The sequence below is a fragment of the Salvelinus alpinus genome, chromosome 6 (genome assembly GCF_045679555.1).
Source record: "Salvelinus alpinus chromosome 6, SLU_Salpinus.1, whole genome shotgun sequence".
In the NCBI taxonomy this organism is placed as follows: domain Eukaryota; kingdom Metazoa; phylum Chordata; class Actinopteri; order Salmoniformes; family Salmonidae; genus Salvelinus; species Salvelinus alpinus.
The window spans coordinates 16,158,767-16,183,442 of NC_092091.1; the positions used below are offsets into that span (position 1 = coordinate 16,158,767).

General features: G+C 43.4%; 1 protein-coding gene across 2 annotated transcripts; it reads left to right on the forward strand.

Moving 5' to 3' along the window:
• Nucleotides 1-839: 839 nt before the first annotated feature.
• Nucleotides 840-24,334, forward strand: deaf1 (DEAF1 transcription factor). Of its 2 annotated transcripts, none has more exons than XM_071405561.1 (13): nucleotides 840-1,184; nucleotides 2,106-2,194; nucleotides 2,862-2,988; nucleotides 3,665-3,811; nucleotides 4,209-4,348; nucleotides 6,061-6,126; nucleotides 6,372-6,416; nucleotides 8,113-8,236; nucleotides 11,445-11,582; nucleotides 22,014-22,288; nucleotides 22,460-22,558; nucleotides 23,179-23,268; nucleotides 23,569-24,334. In XM_071405561.1, exons 1-13 carry the CDS (start codon nucleotides 977-979, stop codon nucleotides 23,671-23,673), a joined length of 1,653 nt encoding a protein of 550 aa, XP_071261662.1. In that variant the 5' UTR covers nucleotides 840-976; the 3' UTR covers nucleotides 23,674-24,334. The 2 variants fall into 2 exon arrangements, with proteins under 2 accessions (XP_071261662.1, XP_071261663.1); XM_071405562.1 differs by having other exon boundaries at nucleotides 11,445-11,573.
• The last annotated feature ends 342 nt before the right edge of the window (nucleotides 24,335-24,676 follow it).

Here is a 24,676-nt window from a genome sequence, read left to right on the forward strand (position 1 = left end):
GTTAAGAACAAATTCTGATTCTACAATGACGGCCTACCCTGGCCAAACCCTCCCCTAACCCGGACGATGCTGTGCCAATCAACAAATTGGATGCAATCTATCACAGTGCCATCCGTTTTGTCACCAAAGCCCATATACTACCCACCACTGCGACCTGTACGCTCTCGTTGGCTGGCCCTCGCTTCACTCTCGTCACCAAACCCACTGGCTCCAGGTCATCTACAAGTCTCTGCTAGGTAAAGCCCCACCTTATCTCAGCTCATTGGTCACCATAGCAGCCCCCACTCGTAGCACGCGCTCCAGCAGGTATATCTTACTGGTCACCCCCAAAGCCAATTCATCCTTTGGCTGCCTTTCCTTACAGTTCTCTGCCATTCCAGTGTTTAATTGCTATATTGTAATGACTTTGCTACCATGGCCTATTTATTGCCTTAACTCCCTTATCTTATCTCATTTGCACTCACTGTATAGACTTTTTGTTTTCTTTTTTTCTACTGTATTATTGACTGTATGTTTGTTTATTCCATGTGTAACTCTGTGTTGTATGTGTCGTACTGCTATGCTTCATCTCGCAGGTCGCAGTTGCAAATGAGAACTTGTTCTCAACTAGCCTACCTGGTTAAATAAAGGTTCATTTAAAAAAATATATTATCATGTCTATATTGCCACCTAGTGGTGTAAAAATTAAACGAGACTTGAGCGTCGATTCGTGTGACGTCGTTTTGTTTCGGTAATTTCCGCTGCATCTCCTTCCTGTGAGACTTGACCGAAAAGCGTAAAGAGAACGAACGTAAGACGCCATTTCTCCCCGTTTTAATACATTTGGTTTGAAATAATAATTTAATCGACGGCACAAATTATACTTTTTTATTCCAGTGCATGAGCGGTTTATGCACAGCACAATATAATCGGGTCGGTGCCATATTCTCCGATTATTTCTCGGTCAAATTCGGCGTAAATCGTTAGACATAGGAAAATGGACGAGACGGACTCGGCAACGAAGGGACTAGCGTTGGACGAGGAGTCCTTAGACGCTGCCGGAGAGCCGGTGGAGGAGGGGGTGGATTCGGATACTGAGTCGGAGGCCGAAGTCACCACGATGACAGTAATGGGAGAACCGGGGAACATCGAGATTGGAACCGAGTCCTTGCCGAACTCTGACGATGCCGAGACAGCTTTTGCAGGCAAGTTTGAGAATGCAGCCAGCTAACGTTACTGATACTCGTCAAGCTAACTAAATGCCAGCTACACATCTTTTAGCTCGTTAGCAAGTACCACATTATGTTTCCTAGCTAACTTCCTTTCATCTGTGCTAGTACTGTTAGTTACAATACTAGACGCATAGGCAAACACAAACAGGTTAGCTAGCTAGCTAAATCAACCAGTCTAACCTAATTCAGCTGCATTAGCTATAGTACCGTTACCCATTTTGAAATTCATGAACTAGCTAATGTATACATTGGATTATCATCATAGCCCCTTACATGTACCTCCAAACATGTTATTTTCCGTAGATATTTGTATTTAACGGTAGGTAAAATACAGGTAATATTGCAAGACGCCCATGTTGCCAGTTTTCTACATAATATTTGGTATTCAAATATTTGGGCACAGTCCTTGTTTTTGTTTCCCTATCAAATCAACTATCAGCATACCACCCTGCATCCCAATGGTGGCTTACCTCTGAAGCTAAGTAGGGTTGGTCCTGGTAGCCCTGGATGGGAGACCAGATACTGCTGGAAATGGTGTTGGAGGGCCAGTAGGAGACACTCTTTCCTTTGGTCCCTAAAAAGAAAAATCCCAATGCTCCAGGGCAGTGATTGCCCTTTACAGGGTGCAGTCTTTCGGATGGGATGTTAAATGGTTGTCCTGACTTTGTGGTCACTAAAGATCCCATGGCACTTATCGTGAGAATAGGGGTGTTAACCCTGGGGTCCTGGCTAAATTCCCAATCTGGCCCTCATACCATCATGGCCACCTTAAATAAAAAATAAATACATCAAAACTAACGTGATTCACATAGTGAGATCTACTACAAAGAGAGACATGCCAGTCATGTAGGTAGAGTGCATTTGACTATTTCAACCTGTGATCTCTCACAACAGAAGTCACAACAGTCACTGTGGGGGATGTCCAAGCAGCCGAGGACAATGTGTTTACTGCCACCTCAGCCTCCATACCAGAGCATGTTCTTGTAAGTCCTCACATGGTGGTCATTTTGGATCTGAATATCTTGTGGTCTAGGTCTACTAGTGGATTTGTATTGTTTCTGCGTAGCTCAGTTGGTAGAGCATGACACTTGCAACGCAATGTTTTTGGGTTCGATTCCCACGGGGACCAGTACGAAAATGTGTGCACTCACTACTGTAAGTCACTCTGGATAAGAGCGTTTTCTAAATGACTAAAATTTTAATGTTGACAGTTGCCACACTAGAGCCCAACATGAGTATTTAACAGTTCCATTAATTCGTCCTCACCACTCACTAGGCTTATATCGTCTAGACTCTAGGACCACTCACTAGGCGTATATCGTCTAGACTCTAGGACCACTCACTAGGCGTATATCGTCTAGACTCTAGGACCACTCACTAGGCGTATATCGTCTAGACTCTAGGACCACTCACTAGGCGTATATCTTCTAGACTCTAGGACCACTCACTAGGCGTATATCTTCTAGACTCTAGGACCACTCACTAGGCGTATATCGTCTGGACTCTAGGACCACATTTGTATTAGATTTTCCAACAACTAATCTGAAAAGAAACAGACCGTGGAAAACTAGACCCATATGTCACATCACCTACCCAGCAGCACAGACTGTGCAATGTAATGTTTCTCTCTGATCCTCCATCACATGACAGACTGGCAGGACCACCCTACAGATTGGCGACGGTCTCAATCCTCAGAAGGCCACTCTGATAGTGGTTCACACTGAAGGAATAGTGGACGCAACAGGACTGAAGAACGCTGCAGCCGCCATGTCCTCTGGTATGCACCAGGGAATCTCAATGCGCTCTTGACCTGTATTTTGTACGATACTTTTCATAGAAAGTATTGTATAAAATTCCTACCATCACCAATCATTACTGTGCTGGGAAAGTTGTTGTAATGGACTTGTAGCCAATAGATAGCAGCATCTGCTTTGACCTGTGTGCTTTTATTCCAGAGATGCCTAACCAAGACAGGATAAATTAAATGATGTCTAAATCTGTATATGGCCTCTGAAATATTGCCTGGCCACGCAGACTCCTTGTTCTGGCCAAATGCTACGCCACGCCCAAGGACGTTACTTTCTTCTCCCCAATGAGTCTATCTGAGTACCTTCCCAACCCTTTACTGAATGCGAACACATTCGGGGCTGTCTGATTGGTCCAGAAACTAATGGGTTGGGCCAGAGTCAGAAAACACGTTGGTAAAACAGCAGTTTGAAAATGTGTCATTGGCTTTAATACTCTGATTGGTTAGAGACGATCCGATTGCTGTTGACTTTGTTTTGTACAACGCCCCTCATGCCCCCCGTCACTACAAATTACTTCAATGATGGCAGTCTCAGACTAAAGTATGTAGTGAACAACAGAGCAGCGGAAGAATTTAGTGAGTTGTCAGGCTATCTGAAATACATTTCAGGTGTCTCTGTAACTTCAGTGTTGTGTGTTGTCCCCAGCCCCCCAGACTCCCTCCACCCCAATGAATCCAGGGCAGGAGAAAGATGGCTCCAAGTACAACTGGGATCCATCAGTGTACAACAACGAGCTGCCAGTGCGCTGCAGGAACACCAGCGGCATGTTGTACAAGAACAGACTAGGCTCAGGTAGGGCTAGTTGGGCCACAAGGTGGAGCTCTTTGTTTGAAGATGAGGACAGCTTTCCTCAGCCCTGGCTGGAAACCGCAGCCACCAGATGACCTGTAATTGAAGTATCAAGACTGGAGAAATAAATGTGTGAACTTGTTGAGGAGTGGCGGTATAGGGAATAGGGGTGGTTCTCTGGAGTTGATTGTTTTAACAAATCCAGCTGCTAAAAGTTGTCTGAAAGAAGCCATTTTTTACAGATGACAGATTTTCTTCCCTCAACTTGAGAATACATGGGTCATGGTGAATGAAGGGGCGAGGATAGTCTTAATAATTAACTATACATGTCCATCTCCATGTAAACAATTGCGGCCGTGTTGTCTTGTCTCTGCTGCCTGTCCAATCGACTGACAACCAGGCGGAAAGGGACGCTGCATCAAGCACAGCAACCACTGGTACACGCCCACTGAGTTTGAGGGCATGTCTGGCCGGGCGAGCAGCAAGGACTGGAAGAGAAGCATCCGCTATGCAGGCCGTCCCCTGCAGTGCCTAATCCAGGTGAGCAAGCCAGTCCACTCAGCCCACAGTCTGTCAGCCGTGACAGGCTCTGATGGAACTGTGCCACCTGCGGCCGGAAGACAATTAAGGGTGTATATATACAATTAAGGGTATATATATATATATATATATATACCCATATACAGTGGGGAGAACAAGTATTTGATACACTGCTGATTTTGCAGGTTTTCCTACTTACAAAGTATGTAAGCAAAAATCCAGAAAATCACATTGTATGATTTTTAAGTAATTAATTTGCATTTTATTGCATGACATAAGTATTTGATACATCAGAAAAGCAGAACTTAATATTTGGCACAGAAACCTTTGTTTGCAATTACAGAGATCATACGTTTCCTGTAGTTCTTGACCAGGTTTGCACACACTGCAGCAGGGATTTTGGCCCACTCCTCCATACAGACTTTCTCCAGATCATTCAGGTTTCGGGGCTGTCGCTGGGCAATACGGACTTTCAGCTCCCTCCAAAGATTTTCTATTGGTTTCAGGTCTGGAGACTGGCTAGGCCACTCCAGGACCTTGAGATGCTTCTTACGGAGCCACTCCTTAGTTGCCCTGGCTGTGTGTTTCGGGTCGTTGTCATGCTGGAAGACCCAGCCACGGCCCATCTTCAATGCTCTTACTGAGGGAAGGAGGTTGTTGGCCAAGATCTCGCGATACATGGCCCCATCCATCCTCCCCTCAATATGGTGCAGTCGTCCTGTCCCCTTTGCAGAAAAGCATCCCCAAAGAATGATGTTTCCACCTCCATGCTTCACGGTTGGGATGGTGTTCTTGGGGTTGTACTCATCCTTCTTCTTCCTCCAAACACGGCGAGTGGAGTTTAGACCAAAAAGCTCTATTTTTGTCTCATCAGACCACATGACCTTCTCCCATTCCTCCTCTGGATCATCCAGATGGTCATTGGCAAACTTCAGACGGGCCTGGACATGCGCTGGCTTGAGCAGGGGGACCTTGCGTGCGCTGCAGGATTTTAATCCATGACGGCGTAGTGTGTTACTAATGGTTTTCTTTGAGACTGTGGTCCCAGCTCTCTTCAGGTCATTGACCAGGTCCTGCCGTATAGTTCTGGGCTGATCCCTCACCTTCCTCATGATCATTGATGCCCCACGAGGTGAGATCTTGCATGGAGCCCCAGACCAAGGGTGATTGACCGTCATCTTGAACTTCTTCCATTTTCTAATAATTGCGCCAACAGTTGTTGCCTTCTCACCAAGCTGCTTGCCTATTGTCCTGTAGCCCATCCCAGCCTTGTGCAGGTCTACAATTTTATCCCTGATGTCCTTACACAGCTCTCTGGTCTTGGCCATTGTGGAGAGGTTGGAGTCTGTTTGATTGAGTGTGTGGACAGGTGTCTTTTATACAGGTAACGAGTTCAAACAGGTGCAGTTAATACAGGTAATGAGTGGAGAACAGGAGGGCTTCTTAAAGAAAAACTAACAGGTCTGTGAGAGCAGGAATTCTTACTGGTTGGTAGGTGATCAAATACTTATGTCATACAATAAAATGCACATTTATTACTTAAAAATCATACAATGTGATTTTCTGGATTTTTGTTTTAGATTCCGTCTCTCACAATTGAAGTATCAAATACTTCAAATACTAGTATCAAATACTTGTTCACCCCACTGTATATACAATTGTTATATATATATATAATTGTTTAGTAACCAGCCATATGATTGGTTTCTCAGGAGCGCATCCTCAACCCCCATGCCGCGTCCTGTACTTGTGCGGCCTGCTGTGACGACCTCTCGTTGGTGAGTTAATTGACTTTACAGAGACAAAGATGTCGGTGAATGAATGTCTTTTGAACATGCCGGTAGCTCAAGGGATAGGATGCCACAAGGGTATAGGTGTAACAAACAGAACTGCTCAGTACAGGCTCTCAGTGTGCGGTTTGCATGACATGTAGATATTGGTCATCACTTCTGAAGGCCTGGTTGTGAAATTCTCATTTTACGTTTTGTCCAATCACATTATTTTGTCTTATATTTTCCCCTAGTGTACCAAGGATAGTCCATCTTACGCAGGGGAGAACATTAATATGGTATGTACCATTTATTTATGACATGTATTGCCAGCCATAATGTAAACAACAATGAGCCAATCTTGTGTCTCTGCTAAGTTTTTGATAGTTCTTCCTCTGATCCTGACTATAGCGGGTCCCTGGGCTGGCAGACATAAAGGATAGACTCCGGGGGACTGGTTTATTGTTAGCAAGATAAGGGGAGAAATTGTTTCCTACAGCACAACATATATTTTGTTTCACAGCTGCTTTTGCCATCTGCATCAAAGGCAATCTTTCATAACTTTGTTGATCACATGAAACAGAACGTTCAGCTGCCTGTAAGCATTACTGTTATAGAACTGTTAACTGTTTTTTAGTTATTTTTACTGAAACTAATCAAGCTGACCAACAGTTCACAAAGGTGTGGGGAAAAACTGATCACATATTATTTCCACCACGACTATTGCTGACTAATCATTATACCAAAGATACTGGCAACTAATCCAAGATTTGTCATGGGTGTCTTTTCCAATGGGAGCAAATTAAGCAGTGGGCAGAACAAGCAAGGAGGTGGACAGAGCCAAGCACGAGTTAGCAAGATTCTATTGGCGTGTTCTATTGGTGTGTTTTTGCATGTATTTGCATATTTCTGTTAGGAATGCCCACTCTGAAGTGCGGGTGTGCAATAGAGCCCTACAGTGGAAGTGTCACAATACCCATAAAACCTAGCAGTGAAACAGGGAAATGGTTCCAATCGTTTGTCCATTAATTTTTCCCATAGGGAATTTTAGAAACACTGAAAATATGGGCTGTGTTTTGATAACCATTTAAATCTCTCTCGGACAAGTTGACTTTTATCAATATATTCATCTCTATTGATGCTCAGATCCGAAAATGCTAATTAGCATCAAAGTAGACGTCATGTAAGACTACAAATCCCTGCAAGCTCCTGCACATCATCTCTAGCTGACACCTTTGCTAACAGGTATTGTGTCAATTTAAAAGTTGCACAAGACAGTTCACAGAATTGTACATTTATTTAAATGTATTCATTACTACATTTAGCTAACATTAGATGGTTAATCCAGAGATTCTTACCTTTGCCTCGATTCGGCAGTCTCATCCCGCTCATGGCATTTGTAGTTCTTTATGATAGCCACATTAGCAGCTAATTAGCATTTGATTTTGGGGGGGTAAATACAGGTGAATATATTGATTTAATTCACCTTGTTCAGAGAGATTTACACGATTATCAAAACGAAACTCCAGGGTAAGCCTACATGAAACACAGACCTTATTTTAAGTGTATCTAAAATCCCCTATGGGATAAATGTAATTGTTGAAAAACGATTGGAACCATTTCCTTGTTTGACCACTCGGTTTTATGGATATTATGACACATACTGTGGTACTCTATAACTCAATTCGCCCTTGCACTCCTAAACTACGCAATTTCTTGAAACTTTGGCAAAGGGTGAAGTCTATAGAAGGTAGTGCACTCTGTTTGTAACAGATTCTAATTTTGGTAACAGAAAACTGTATCGACATTGAATGTTTAATCGATGAGAAAATGAGCAGAATGTCGGCAAGGTTTCATCTGGCTCCATCTTCTCCTACTTTCCGTCACTAGACTTCCTCTCATCACCATACTTGGTGGTGAGTGGAAGTTGTAAACGGATGCTTCAGGTTTCCCCTGTTGTCTGTGATTATACTTTCCCCTTTCCTTCTGGTCCAGACTGGCCCGGTCAGACTGTTTGTTCCTTACAAGAGACGCAAGAAGGAGAACGAGCAGCCGACCACTCCAGAGAAGAAGGACCTCCCACCGCCCAAGAACATCACACTGGCACCGGGGGCAACATGTGAGTCACACACACACACACACACACACACACACACACACACACACACACACACACACACACACACACACACACACACACACACACACACGCACACACAAATATACTCAGCTAAATGAGTCTACTAGGTCAGAGGGAGAAAGATGAGGGGAAATACTGCACAATTTAAACACTTACTCGCTTCCGCCCTTCTCCAATACACGTGTAAATATTCTGTATTATACTTATGTTAAAATGTCAATTATATTCCACTGAGCCATTTACTTAGTTTTTTTTCTTGCATTTTATTATTTCTTAATGTTGTTGCGTTGTTGAGAAGGAATAAGTAAGCATTTCATTGGTGTATACCATGTTTATCCTGTACATATGACTAATACAACTTTAAACGCACATACTCTTCAGATACCACAGACAGACGTTCCGACGTTCTCCCCCTAACCTCTTGAATGACATACATGGGTCCCGTCATTCAGAGGGAAGTCTTTAGATATGTGTTACAGACAAGTCAAAGCACAGGACAGAAGACAAAGTAAATCCTGCTCAGTCATCATCTGTGATTACGTTGTCAAAATGGGACCACAGGGTAGCTGTTGGCACCATTTTGTAAACCCCCCCATAGAGGTTCTCTGCTAGTAGCTAGCACAGTAGTATTCAAAGTCGGGTGGTGGGGGAATTGAGAGTGCAGATTATTTTATAAGATAATATACAAATGTTTTTGAGAAACATCATTTGGAAAATAGATTTCTATTGAGTATATGCATTTATTGGTTGAAATGCAATGAATGGAATGTTATTTGTTGACATGAAAATCTAAATTTACAGACTTTTAGGCTGGCATTAGATTTGGGGTGGGGTTTCCAGAATTTCTGGCCCAAAAATGAGGTCTCGTGAAAAAATGGGGTCCCCGCTGAACAAGTTGGAGTACTATTGAGCTAGCCCATTGAGTGCAACATTGTCCCAGGGGAAATTAAGCTTGTCTGTGCCTCAATCCAGCTCCATATTTTCTTATCACTTACAATGGTAATAGTGAGTCTGTTTCCTTTTGTTTATCTTCAATTGCTGTGTTGAGGCAATTGATTTCTATCCTGCTCTCTACCAAAACAGACTCGTCTTTTGAATTGTTTTATTACCAATATAATAGTTTCCACATTTGTTTTAGATCTACTGCATATTGGACCATATCTTTATGACATTGCATTGTTTTTGGCTGTCAATGTTCTGAGACCAGTTTTTATTTTAGATGATTCACAGCTCTATTGGCCGTATAGCCTAGTGGTTAAAGCGTTGGGCCAGTAACCGAAAGGTTGCTAGATCGAATCCCCGAGCTTACAAGGTAAAAAAAAAAACTGTCGTTCTGCCTCTAAACAAGGCAGTTAACCCACTGTTCCCTGTCCGTAATTGTAAATAAGAATTTGTTCTTAACTGACTTACCTAGTTAAATAAAGGTAAAAATAAAAAGGATATATATATATATACAGTGGGGTAAAAAAGTATTTAGTCAGCCACCAATTGTGCAAGTTATCCCACTTAAAAGGATGAGAGAGGCCTGTAATTTTCATCATAGGTACACTTCAACTAAAAAAAATCCAGAAAATCACATTGTAGGATTTTTAATGAATTTATTTGCAAATTATGGTGGAAAATAAGTATTTGATCAATAACAAAAGTTTATCTCAATACTTTGTTATATACCCTTTGTTGGCAATGACAGAGGTCAAACGTTTTCTGTAAGTCTTCACAAGGTTTTCACACACTGTTGCTGGTATTTTGGCCCATTCCTCCATGCAGATCTCCTCTGGAGCAGTGATGTTTTGGGGCTGTTGCTGGGCAACACGGACTTTCAACTCCCTCCAAAGATTTTCTATGGGGTTGAGATCTGGAGACTGGCTAGGCCACTCCAGGACCTTGAAATGCTTCTTACGAAGCCACTCCTTCGTTGCCCGGGCAGTGTGTTTGGGATCATTGTCATGCTGAAAGACCCAGCCACGTTTCATCTTCAATGCCCTTGCTGATGGAAGGAGGTTTTCACTCAAAATCTCACGATACATGGCCCCATTCATTCTTTCCTTTACACGGATCAGTCGTCCTGGTCCCTTTGCAGAAAAACAGCCCCAAAGCATGATGTTTCCACCCCCATGCTTCACAGTAGGTATGGTGTTCTTTGGATGCAACTCAGCATTCTTTGTCCTCCAAACACGACGAGTTGAGTTTTTACCAAAAAGTTCTATTTTGGTTTCATCTGACCATATGACATTCTCCCAATCTTCTTCTGGATCATCCAAATGCTCTCTAGCAAACTTCAGACGGGCCTGGACATGTACAGGCTTAAGCAGGGGGACACGCCTGGCACTGCAGGATTTGAGTCCCTGGCGTCGTAGTGTGTTACTGATGGTAGGCTTTGTTACTTTGGTCCCAGCTCTCTGCAGGTCATTCACTAGGTCCCCCCGTGTGGTTCTGGGATTTTTGCTCACCGTTCTTGTGATCATTTTGACCCCACGGGGTGAGATCTTGCGTGGAGCCCCAGATAGAGGGAGATTATCAGTGGTCTTGTATGTCTTCCATTTCCTAATAATTGCTCCCACAGTTGATTTCTTCAAACCAAGCTGCTTACCTATTGCAGATTCAGTCTTCCCAGCCTGGTGCAGGTCTACAATTTTGTTTCTGGTGTACTTTGACAGCTCTTTGGTCTTGGTCATAGTGGAGTTTGGAGTGTGACTGTTTGAGGTTGTGGACAGGTGTCTTTTATACTGATAACAAGTTCAAACAGGTGCCATTAATACAGGTAACGAGTGGAGGACAGAGGAGCCTCTTAAAGAAGAAGTTACAGGTCTGTGAGAGCCAGAAATCTTGCTTGTTTGTAGGTGACCAAATACTTATTTTCCACCATAATTTGCAAATAAATTCATAAAAAAATCCTACAATGTGATTTTCTGGATTTTTTTTTCTCATTTTGTCTGTCATAGTTGAAGTGTACCTATGATGAAAATTACAGGCCTCTCTCATCTTTTTAAGTGGGAGAACTTGCACAATTGGTGGCTGACTAAATACTTTTTTGCCCCACTGTATGACATGACACAAAGTATCTTGTCTAGTAAAAAGTTGTTTCCAAGTCCCACTGAACCTGTAGTTGGGGACAATATAAAGCACTCAAATGTTTTTATTCAGAAATCAATCAATGCGTTGTCTTTGTCTTCTTTCTGCACTCCAGTCACAGTGTCTCCGTCAGGCCAGATCACCACATCAGGGACCCTGACCTTCGACCGGACGTCTCCCGGGGACGCCACAGCCCTTCTCTCCGAGGGCACGGCACATGGCGAGGTCTTCACCAGCACAGAAGGTACCTACAGTAGGTTACCACACCACCATCACACAGAAGGTACCTACAGTAGGTTACCACACCACCATCACACAGGAGGTTACCACACCACCATCACACAGAAGGTACCTACAGGAGGTTACCACACCACCATCACACAGAAGGTACCTACAGGAGGTTACCACACCACCATCACACAGAAGGTACCTACAGGAGGTTACCACACCACCATCACACAGAAGGTACCTACAGGAGGTTACCACACCACCATCACACAGAAGGTACCTACAGGAGGTTAGCCCTCAACCATAGTCAGGCATCCAATTCTCGAAGGTCTTCAGTTGAGAGGATATATCACAGAGTCACTCTGGATTAAACAAAGTGGTTTTGAATTAACAGCTGGATCCAAAATGCATAGCTAGCTATTTCCACAAGCAAAGTGGACTCTATAGATGTATTTACCTGGTTTCCAGCGTGCACATTTAACATATTGCCCTAAGAAAGCTGGACAATTGTCCTTGAGTCCTCTGCTCTGTGTGTCTGACAGACAGTGAGGTGGGACAGGGTCATATGACCTGTGGTTGGTAGTGAGTGGTGGAATCCCTACTAGACAGGGCTCTGGCTGCCCCAATTACCTGCTGCCTGTCTGTGCCCGGCAAATCAAATCAAATGTATTTATAAAGCCCTTCTTACATCAGCTGATGTCACAAAGTGCTGTACAGAAACCCAGCCTAAAACCCCAAACAGCAAGCAATGCAGGTGTAGAAGCACGGTGGCTAGGAAAAACTCCCTAGAAAGGCCAAAACCTAGGAAGAAACCTAGAGAGGAACCAGGCTATGAGGGGTGGCCAGTCCTCTTCTGTCTGTGCCGGGTGGAGATTATAACAGAACATGGCCAAGATGTTCAAATGTTCATAAATGACCAGCATGGTCAAATAATAATAATCACAGTAGTTGTCGAGGGTGCAGCATGTCAGCACCTCAGGAGTAAATGTCAGTTGGCTTTTCATAGCCGATCATTAAGAGTATCTCTACCGCTCCTACCACTTCCTTACATTCTGCTAGAAACCGTGCAGTCTTTGGAGAATAGAATATCTACACGGAAAATTAAACTACCAACAGGACATTCAAAACTGTAATATCTTATGCTTCACGGAGTCGTGGCTGAACGACGACACTATCAACATACAGCTGGCTGGTTATACGCTGTACCGGCAGGATAGAACAGCGGCGTCTGGTAAGACAAGCGGCTGCGGACTATGCATTTTTGTAAATAACATCTGGTGCACGATATCTAAGGAAGTCTCGAGCTATTGCTCGCCTGAGGAAGAGTATCTCATGATAAGCTGTAGACCACACTATCTACCTAAAGAGTTTTCATCTGTATTTTTCGTAGCCGTTTACATACCACCACAGACGGAGGCTGGCACTAAGACAGCATTGAATGAGCTGTATTCCGCCATAAGCAAACAAGAAAACACTCACCCAGAGGCGGCGCTCCTAGTAGCTGGGGACTTTAATGCAGGGAAACTTAAATCCGATTGACCAAATTTCTATCAGCATGTTAAATGTGCAACCAGAGGGAAAAAAACTCTGGACCACCTTTACTCCACACACAGAGACGCATACAAAGCTCTCCCTTATCCTCCATTTGGCAAATCTGACCATAATTCTATCATCCTGATTCCTGCTTACAAGCAAACATTTAAACAGGAAGCACCAGTGACGAGATCAATAAAAAAGTGGTCAGATGCTAAGTTACAGGACTGTTTTGCTAGCACAGATTCCTCCAACGGCATTGAGTAGTACACCATATCAGTCATTGGCTTCATCAAAAAGTGCATCAATGACATCGTCCCCACAGTGACCGTACAACCAGAAGCCATGGATTGCAGGCAACATCCGCACTGAGCTAAAGGCTAGAGCTGCCGCTTTCAAGGAGCGCGACTCTAACCCGGAAGCTTATAAGAAAACCCGCTATGCCCTCCGACGAACCATCAAACATGCAAACCGTCAATACAGGTCTAAGATCGAACATTACTACACCGGCTCGTCGAATGTGGCAGGGCTTGAAAACCATTACAGACTAGAAAGGGAAGAACAGCCGAGAGCTGTCTAGTGACACGAGCCTATCAGACGAGCTAAACTACTTCTATGCTCGCTTCGAGGCAAATAACACTGAAACATGCATGAGAGCACAAGCTGTTCCGGAAGACTGTGTGATCACGCTCTCCGCAGTCGATGTGAGTAAGACCTTAAAAACAGGTCAACATTCACAAGGCCGCAGGGCCAGACGGATTACCAGGACGTGTACTGCGAGCATGCGCTGACCAACTGGCAAGTGTCTTCACTGACATTTTCAACCTTTCCCTGTCCGAGTCTGTAATACCAAATATGTTTCAAGCAGACCACCATAGTGCCTGTGCCCAAGAATACTAAGGTAACCTGCCTAAATGACTAACGACCCGTAGAACTCACGTCTGTAGCCATGAAGTGCTTTAAAAGGCTGGTTATGGCTCAAATCAACACCATCAGGTTGAGAGCTTCTAGTCCCTTGGTGTCCACATCACCAATAAACTAACATGGTCCAAGCACACCAAGGCAGTCGTGAAGAGGGTACGACAAAACCTATTCCCCCTCTGCAGACTGAAAAGATTTGGCATGGGTCCTCAGATCCTCAAAAGGTTCTACAGCTGCACCATCGAGAGCATCCTGACTGGTTGCATCACTGCCTGGTATGGCAACTGCTCGGCTTCCGACCGCAAGGCACTACAGAGTGTAGTGCGAACGGCCCAGTATATCACTGTGGCCAAGCTTCCTGCCATCCAGGACCTCTATACCAGGCGGTCTCAGAGGAAGGCCTTAAAAATTGTCAAAGACTCCAGCCACCCTAGTCATAGACTGTTCTCTCTGCTACCGCACGGCAAGTGGTACCAGAGCACCAAGTCTAGGTCCAAGAGGCTTCTAAACAGCTTTTACCCCCCCAGCCATAAGACTCCTGAACATCTAGTCAAATGGCTACCCAGACTATTTTCACCCCCCCCCCCCCCCCCCCCTTTCTTTACACCACTGCTACTCTCTGTTGTCATCTATGCATAGTCACTTTAATAACTCTACCTACATGTACATACTACCTCAACTAATCGGTGCCCCCGCACATTGACTCTGTATCGGTACCCCCTGTATATAGTCTCGCTATTGTAATATTACTGCTGCTCTTTAATTACTTGTTTTATCTCTTATTCTTATCCATATTTTTTAAACTGCATTGTTGGTTAAGGGCTCGTAAGTAAGCATTTCACTGTAAGGTCTCCGTAGACCTGTTGTATTCGTCGCATGTGACTAATAAGGTTTGATTTGAACTAATTGCCCGTCGCTTCAATTACTTGAATTCCATTTTTCCCAACGCACTGTTTCTCTAGAAAGAATTTTAAATAATTCAAGACAGAAATCAAGTCAGGACCTATGTGGGACACTGGGCTGAAGGGAGTTGTAGTTTCCATTAAGCAAATTTTCATCCTAGTTCAGCAAAGAAACATGGTATTTAACTATAATGACCATAATCCATTGCATCTGTTTTTGATACACTTTTACACAGATCGCATGAGAGAGGAATGTACACAACACGTCAGGCAGCTCTGCAGCAGGATAGCCTCGCTGAATAGGATGACTAAAGACAGATAACGTTAGATAACAGATAACGTGGTCTGGCTGGCTGGCTGACTGTTACTGCCTGGTTGAGAAGATGACTTTAACGAATGAAAAATAATAATGTCCTCAAATAATATTTAAGTACAGGACGGAAATATTATTATTTCATCGTAATTTACTATTTTTCCTTTGTCTACCCAATGTGGACCTGACGGAGATGATGGAATATTTTGTTTTGGCAATTTAATTTTTGCTTTTTTTTGACTTTGCAAGTTCAATTAAAAAGCTCAAAAAATTTTCATTATGCATTTCATAAAAATAAAAAAAATTAAATTGAAAACTTATTTTTTAATAAGCGAAACCAAACCGACCTCAAAAAGCTCAGCAATAGTACACCTTCATTTAGTACTGTGAGAAGGCAAAAGTGTATAGATCGAAGCACTCTGTCTGCCTGCCTGCTGTCTTTGTTTAGTGGATATACCAGGGCTCTCCAACTCTGTTCCTGGAGAGATACCCTCCAGTAGGTTTTCAATCCAACCCCAGCTGTAATTAACCTGATTCAGTTTTTCAACCAGCTAATTATTAGAATCAGGTGCACTAGATTAGGGTTGGAATGAAAACCTACAGGTAGCTCTCCAGGAACAGGGTTGGAGAACCCTGGTATAGACTGATGCACTCTCTGTCTGTCTGGCATGCTGTCTTTTTGTTTTCTTTGTTCTCTCTGGCCACCTAGTTAGGATGGCACTGTACTGTCTGTTCTAGAGTCCTCTTCTCAACCCCTGATGCATCTCACTGTCTTTTCAAGTGAACAATGAGGAACTAAGTTTGTTGAGGGAGTTATTTCTCTCCTCTCCTAGGAGAGTGTTTTGGACTTTTATTCCCTCGGCAGTGTAGGCTATGGGGCATTGTGCACCTCCAGGACATTGATCCTCTAATCAAGGCTTTACAGGTGGACATCACAGGTGTCACTCTTCTCAGGAGTCTCTCTCTAGCAGTCCCTCTCTTTCTCTCTTTAGCTCTTGAATTCTCGCACACTCACTCTCACACTTTCTCTCTCCTCTTCCTCACACTTTCTTTCTCTTCCTCTCACTCTCTCGGTCTGTCTCTCTTTCTCTTCCTCTCTCACTTTTTTTTTCTCTTTCTCTTCCTCTCACACTTTCTCTCTCTTTCTCTTCCTCTCACTCTCTCGGTCTGTCTCGCTTTCTCTTCCTCTCACTCTCTCGGTCTGTCTCGCTTTCTCTTTGCTCTCATTCTGTATCTTTTTCTTTGACTTCCACATATTTCTCTCTCTGTTTCCTTCACTTTCTTTCTCTTCCATATTTATTTATCTCGTCTCATCCCCATCTTTTTATAGCTCACTTTCCTATAGTTATCTCGCTTGCTCTCGCTCTCTTGTTTGCGCTCTCTTTCTCTCAGCATCCTTATATAATTCTGTATTACGATGCCACAACACAAACAGGCCGTCCATCAACACAGCCGGAGTCATTGTCTCAGTGCTCTGGAAACTGCATACAATCAGTCTGTTTGCAAATATAGCCTTTTGTCTGTAGCCGTGCTGTGTGCGAGTGCATTGATGTACTCCCTGCAGATCTCTTTTACTCAAGCGTACACCCACACCCGCATGCACGTCCACCCACATCAGTGGCGGTCGGTGCCTTTTAAGATGAGGTCGATTTTATTTATATATAAATAAATAATATGAGCATGGTCTTATTTCTATTACAACATATTGGATTACTGTCATTCATTTTCCATTCACCCAGTTCAATGTAACAGTGACAGGTTAAGGCTACTTGAAGTTTCCCAATACTCATCATGAGGTTGCTACAACCTAGCCTATAAATTAAAGTTTACACAGTAGGTGCACACAGGTCAAGATAAAAATTTGAGGTGACAGTGACACATGGACAGACAGTGACACATTCAATATCGCCTTGCACACTCTCGCCTGCATCTAGCTGATCTAGGGTGTAATCATTAGTCCAACAGTTGCACGAGTTTCTATTGAACAAATTCAGGTATGTTTATACCCGTTTTGTTCTGTTTGCTTCCGCTTAAGAAAAGTTTTTCAACAGAGTCGGCGGAATGAATACACCCCTAATCATATGCAAGCAGTTCACTTTCATAGAAACATACAAACAGCTCGTTGTATTCCTTCTCGCATCTACGCACTCTCCTCCTCTCACCTTTTACTGCACTACACATCAGCTTTTTGTGACCAGGCCTTCATATCATAACCGCTACACACTGCCTACATCGTTGTCACCATATTAGCTAAAGTAACGTCATAGTCAACATAGCTAATAGAACTAACACGTTAGTAAACCTGCTACAATCATGCAGTACGGTGTACAGTCAGTAAGCAGTTTAACGGTTACACCTGCGGCCCCGGTGGCAATAATTTATTAAAACCAAAAGCTTACCTTGACTTGAAAGAGTTCCAGTGTTTTGATATGTATAGCCAGCTAGCTAACATAGCATCCCTCTGTTTGAGCCGGGTGTTTGAGTAGGCTAAACTAGCTAGCTGCATTTAAGTGAGAAGAGAGAAAATTATGAAATATCTTGCTCTCTCTTTCTCCACCTTCATTTTTGAAGAAAATAATTTGTTAGCTGTAGCATATGCTTTCAGTACTAGGTACATGTCAGTTCATGCTGCAAGAGCTCTGATATATTGGAGGATGTCCTCTGGTAGTAGTCATAATTACCGTGTAAGTCTATGGAAAGGGTTGAAAACTGAGCCTCCTAGGTTTTGTATTGAAGTCAATGTACTCAGAGGAGAACGGAAGCTAGCTGTCCTCCAGCAACACCATGGTGCTACTCTACAGAGTGCTGCTGAGTCTACTGTAGACCTTCATGGCTAAACAATTTGTTTTAATTATTTGTTGATGTGAATATATTTAGTATAGTTTTATCTAAAAATGATAACTTTTTAAATGTTATGCTTTGAAAAATAAATGAAATTCACTGAGGAGGATGGTCCTCCCCTTCCACCTCTGAGGAGCCTCCACTGACACACACACACACACACACACACACACACACACACACACACACACACCTTGTTTGATAGGTGGAAGATGTTAGCTGTCTGAAGGGGGAAAACCTTGTTTTGAATGAACAATCACAAGCTTGCATCACACCTGGTGATGTGACATGATGGGACTGGTCATTGTTGATTATATTTCCTTGCTCAAATGAATGTCCACTTTTCCACCCCATGCATTGTATATAGAGTGCATTCGGCACGTATTCAGACCCCTTGACTTTATCCACATTTTGTTACATTACAGCCTTATTCTGAAATGTTTTAAATGAAATGTTTTTCTCATCAATCAACACACAATACCTCATAATGACAAAGCGAAAACAGTTTTTTAGAAATGTTTGCACGTTTATAAAACAGATACCTCATTTACAGAAGTATTCAGACCCTTTGCTATGAGACTTGAAATTGAGCTCCGGTGCATCCTGTTTCCATTGATCATCCTTGAGATTTTTCTACAAATTGGAGTCCACCTGTGATAAATTCAATTGATTGGACATAATTTGGAAAGGCACACACCTGTCTATATAAGGTCCAACAGTTGACAGTGCATGTCAGAGCAAAAACCAAGCCATGAGGTTGAAGGAATTGTCCGTAGAGCTCCGAGACAGGATTGTGTTGAGGCACAGATCTGGGGAAGGGTACCAAAAAATGTCTGCAGCTTTGAAGATCTCCAAGAACACAGTTCTTAAATGGAAGAAGTTTGGAACCACCAAGAGTCTTCCTAGAGCTGGCCGCCCGGCCAAACTGAGCAATCGGAGGAGAAGGGCCTTGGTCAGGGAGGTGACCTAGAACCTGATGGTCACTCTGACAGAGCTCCAGAGTTCCTCTGTGGAGATGGGAGAACCTTCCAGAAGGCACTATTCCTACGGGGAAGCATGGTTGTGGCAGCATCATGCTGTGGGTATGTTTTTCAGCGGCAGGGCCTGGGAGACTACACTGCATAGTGACACACAAAGTGCATTCGGAAAGAATTCAGACCCCTTGACTTTTTCCACATTTTGTTACATTACAGCCTTATTGTAAAATGGATTAAATAGTTTTTCCCCCCTCATCAATCTACACACAATACTCCAAAATGACAAAGCAACAACAGGGTTTTAGAAATTTTGCAAATGTATATGTGTATATATATAAAATGAAATATCACATTTACATAAGTATTCAGACCCTTTACTCAGTACTTTGTTGAAGCACCTTTGACAGGGATTACAGCCTTGAGTCTTATTGGGTATGACGCTACAAGCTTGGCACACCTGTATTTAGGGTGTTTCTCTCATTCCTCTCTGCAGATTCTCTCAAGCTCTTTCAGGTTGGATGGGGAGTGTATGACTGCATGCATGGTGTGCGTTTGTGTGTGTCTTGAGCCTCATGGTGTGTGTGTGTGTGTGTGTGTGTGTGTGTGTGTGTGTGTGTTAGGGCTCCTGTGATGACGCTTGTTGCTCTCTCTCCTTCCATCTCCCTCTCTCTCCCTCCGGAGTAGATGGGGCTTCTTTGTTTAGACTGTTGTTGCTCTTTGTCTGTTCTGCTGTGCTCTCTGGTACAGTTGGAGGAAGATGAAAGCCCACTAGTGATTTATCTCTCCAACGGTGTGCTGCTTGGTGGGGTGGAACCCTATGATTATTAAACCTTTCCCTCAGCCACAGCCACAGACCAGTGGAGGCTCCTCAGAGGAGGAAGGGGAGGACTATCCTCCTCAGTGAATTTCATAAAAATAGTAAAACTTTAAAATTATCCTTTTTAGATAAAACTAAACTAAATATAATCACGTGCCACCAAATACTTGATTAAAACATGTTATTTTGCAAAGAAGGTCTACAGTAGCCTCAAAAGCACTCTGTAGGGTAGCACCATGGTGTAGCCGGAGAACATCTAGCTTCCATTCTCCTCTGGGTACATTGACTTCAATTCAAAACCAAGGAGGCTCATGGTTCTCACCACCTTCCGTAGACTTACACAGTAATTATGACAACTTCTGGAGGATGTCCTCCAACCGATCAGAGCTCTTGCAGCATGAACTGACATGTTGTCCACCCAATCAAAGGATCAGAGAATTAATCTAGTACTACAAGCATAAGCTACAGCTAGATAGCACTGCAGTGCATAAAATGTGGTCAGTAGTTGACTCCAAGAGAGAGAGAGACAATAGTTTAAGTTTTTAACAGATTAATTTATTCCAAAATGAAAGAGACGCAAGAGAGAGAGAGTGTCTTTTTTTTCAGGGTCACTTACTTAGCTAGTAAATGCAGCTAGCTAGTTTAGCCTACTGAAACACCCTGCTCAAAGAGAGGGATGCTATGTTAGCTAGCTGGCTATATTTTCCCAACACAACACTGGAACAGTCAAGGTAAGCTTTTGGTTTTACAAATGTATTGCCACCGGGGACTGCCGGTGTAACTCTTGCTGACTGTACACTGTAACGTTACTGCTTGATTCTATTGGGTTTACTAACATATTTTTTTAATTTAACCTTTTATTTAACTAGGTAAGTCGGTTAAGAACAAATTCTTATTTACATTGACGGCCTACCCCGGCCAAACCCGGATGACGCTGGGCCGATTGTGCGCCGCCCTATGGGACTCCCAATCACGGCTGGATGTGATACAGCCTGGATTCAAACCAGGGTGTCTGTAGTGATGCCTCAAGCACTTGGGAGCCCCGAGTGGCGCAGCGTTAGTTCTATTAGCTATGCTAACTATGATGCTACTTTATCTAATATGGTGAGAACGATGTAGGTTGTTGTTAGCGGTTTTCTTGGAAAGTTTTTTTTCGCCTGGTCACATACAGCTGATGTGTTGTGCACTTAAGTCCAAAAGCGAAGGGAAGAGGTGAGAGGAGGAAAGTGCATAAACGCGAGAAGGAATGCAACGTGGCTGCTATGAAAGTGAACTGTGTTTAAGTGTGAACAGGGGTGTATTCATTCTGACAATTCTGTTAATACTTTTCTTAAACGGAAGCAAAGGGAACAAAACGGGGATAAACATACCTGAATTTATCCAATAGAAACTTTGCAACTGTTGTACTTGTCTCTCGACCTGTCTGCACCTATGTTGTAAATGTTCATTCATATGCTAGGTTGTAGCAACCTCATGATGAGTATAGGGAAAATTTGAGTATCATGAAGTAGTCTAAACCTGTCGCTGTTACATTGAACTGGGTGAATGGAATATGAATGACAGTCATCCAATAAGCTGTAATAGAAAAAGGACATGCTCATCAATATTTTTTTTGTCCTCATCTTAAGACACTGACCGCCACACGTATCTCTCCTCCTTCATGATGCTTGAACAATGGGTGGGGCAGGCTTATCTGGCCTAATTGTCTCCCTCGTTCCACCCACTTTTCCCCCCTTTTCCTGTCTTATTTTGGAAGCATAAAATAAGGAGTCAGGTCAGGAGTTACTAGGTGTGGGGCGATCAAGGTTTGAGGAAGGGCAGCTATTGTTGGGGTTGACATGATTTCAGAAAGTAGTTTTTCCCTTGATTTATATCTGGCTTACATATTAATTGGACGGGCCTAAAAAATTTATCAATCGCTATTATCAATAAATACACATTTAAATGCATATATTTGTTTTCTGTCAAACAATGTATTGATTGTTTTTATCAAACATTGTATGCATACCAATGCCCTTATTGAAAGTATATTGGTTCATAATCCATATTCTACATTCCTTGCCTCCAAATAATTTAGAAATTATTAATGAATACTCTCATTAAACCTTTCCATTCCAAACGTACAATCTAACCCCTCCCTCCCTCCCTACAGTGTTGACAGCGCTCCCGGCACTGGCCATGGCCCCCCAGGCCAAGGTGGAGTCTCCATCCTCATCTCCCTCCCCGGGGCTGGTGAACGGGGGGCTGGAGGTGTCTGGGGTCAGGGAGGGCCAGAGGACATGGCTTTACCTGGAGGAGACGGCCAACAGCCTGCTGAGCACGGTGCAGCAGCTCAAGGCACTGATCGACCAGGCCAAGCAGGCCTGCCACTGCCAGGCAGGTCAGGATGCCTTCAGCCAGGACAAGATCCACGGCAGCAGGAAGGAGGTGAGGGGACTGGAGGAGACCCTGGTGGTTAGTCCAGGGTCATGGTCATTAGGGCACAATGTAGTGAAAAGTTTTCGCACTGTGGCATTTTCTTCTGGGTGTCTTGAGGTGTTGTTGTTTTTTTTAAATGAATTTTAGTTTGACTTCTATTTGCGGTCTTCCCTCCTGCAGTGTACACTCACCCAGCCCTTCCAGAGTCAGATATCATTCCAGCACCCAGACGACCCAGAGGGGAAGAGAGGCTCAGAAATCACTGAGATCATCATCAAGGTACATGGAGAGACCTCTCGCTCTCTTTCTCTCTCATTTTCCCTCTCTTTTTCTCTCTCTCTCTCTCTCACTCTCTTTTTCTCTTGGCTGTGTTCCATTTAGTCCATTAAAGAGAAAAAGCCTATTTTATCCAGGTCTCCCCCTGGAGGATAAAACTGTCAGAGCTGGTTGAAATATCACGCCTGCTACTTCACACACATAAACAATATAGTTACGAGAGAAACAAACAACCTTGAAGCCACATGACTTCTCCCACCTGAGAGCATTTGTTAGATAGAATGGGGGAAATGTAACCCTGGTATCATATCAACAAAAAAGCCAGCGGTGACATTTTGTGCCTCTTGGTTCCCCTGGAGAAGCAATTTGTGGGTTGTTGTGGTGTTTGTCGGTGTTTGGTTGTAAGGAATCACAAGTGGGCTATGCCGGTTATATGTCAGAGGGAATGTCTCAGGGGAACTTGTGTATGTGTATGTGCGTGGTGTGGTAGCGCACTATGGGGCTGAGTAACAACAAATCAAACCTCTTCTATCATGCTAAGTATGACCAGTTCATTTTCAAATCAATTCTATCCCTTTGTTAGATTGTAATTCGATTCCATTCTGTGACTTTCTCTCCCACAGCAAATGTGCGTGAACTGTGGACGGGAGGCCATGAGCCAATGCACGGGATGCCACAAGGTCAACTACTGTTCCACCTTCTGTCAGAGAAAGGTAAGACTTAACCCTCTACAGACCGTGGCGTTCTGCAGGGCATAAAAGGTCTCTTAGGACCCATGAACATGTCATCAAGTCTGTTGATTGGATCACAGCCCACCACCTTCCCCACTACTGATCCCTTGTCAGTGGTGGGGGTGTGATTCAATCAAACAGCCTACTCTTAGGAACCAAAAACAGGCACAATGAGGGCAAAACATTACTTCCTGAAATTGTGTCGAGATTGAATCGCCCCCTCAACTCACCCACCACTGACCACTTGTCTCACTCCTTTAGTCTGCCTTATTTTTATTGCAGGACTGGAAGGAGCACCAGCACAACTGCTGCCAGACCAGTGGGGCTGTGGCTGTCCAGGACGAGGTGCCCATGTCAACCATAGACATGGACAAAGTCAAGGTCTAGCAGGTATAGACACTGAAAACAGATTCTGTAAAAACAGCAAAGTTCTCCTTTCAATACCTTGGAGACTTGAGCATGGCCTCTCATTCAGAACTCAGCCAGCTGGAACTTAAGTGCTGGTGCTGCTCTTTTGAATACATCAAAGATAGTTGCTAGACTTTGTCATGTCCCTAGAACATGCATTTGATGATAGCTGGGATTTCTTTTACACCAAACAGAGGTTTTGCAGTATGCTATTACATTGTCTCCTGTCTGAAGAAATAAATGTGAAGATTTTGACTCCTGAAAACACTACATTACACCCTGGGAATTCTGTCATTGTGTTTCCTCTAACAAATGCAGCTCCGAGGCCTGTGTGCTTCAGATGATCAAGTATTTGAAGAGTAGTGTTTGCTTCCCTCAACAGACACTGGTGTCTAGTTCGATTTGTAGATGTATCCTGGAAACCAGACGATTACTGAATGACTGTACATTTCAAATGTAGTCCACTACCAGGGTTTAAAAACACAGAATGCCTGTTGCCGAAAAAAGACTTGCTCTAACAATACATGTATTTTATTGAATATGTTTTATGTATTACATTGGCTCTGTCCTACGTTGAATGGAGCAGGACAGGCTGGTAAACAACAGTAGGTTCTATATAAAACACACAATGACAAATCAATGACCTTGTCGATTGTCCTCTTGCTTGTTCCCAGTGACTGCCTGCTGTGAGAGATTACGGGATGTAATGACCTAAATAATTCTGCAAAGTCACATTGATATGTAGTGACTCTACTGAGAATTTCACACGGCTTGTCATTTTAACAGATTTTTATGTAACTTGCAACAAACCTGCAAACTGAAGATGCATTTCAAACCAGCTTGCTTTGGGTTTGACTGGGTGAAAATATGTTTTGATTACATTGCAACACAGCAATACAGTCAATGCATTTTCAACACATTTTTCATTTGTACATTTCCACAAGGATATTGGCTTGAGACTTTGCCCTGAGTCAGGAGGTCA

Bases quoted from the DNA above. Each gene is read 5' to 3' on its own strand.
- deaf1 (XM_071405561.1), top strand. From the start codon at position 977: ATGGACGAGACGGACTCGGCAACGAAGGGACTAGCGTTGGACGAGGAG. The intron at 22,289-22,459 runs GTGAGGGGACTG...TCCCTCCTGCAG, and splicing joins TCCACGGCAGCAGGAAGGAG to TGTACACTCACCCAGCCCTT. The intron at 23,269-23,568 runs GTAAGACTTAAC...TTTTTATTGCAG, and splicing joins CCACCTTCTGTCAGAGAAAG to GACTGGAAGGAGCACCAGCA.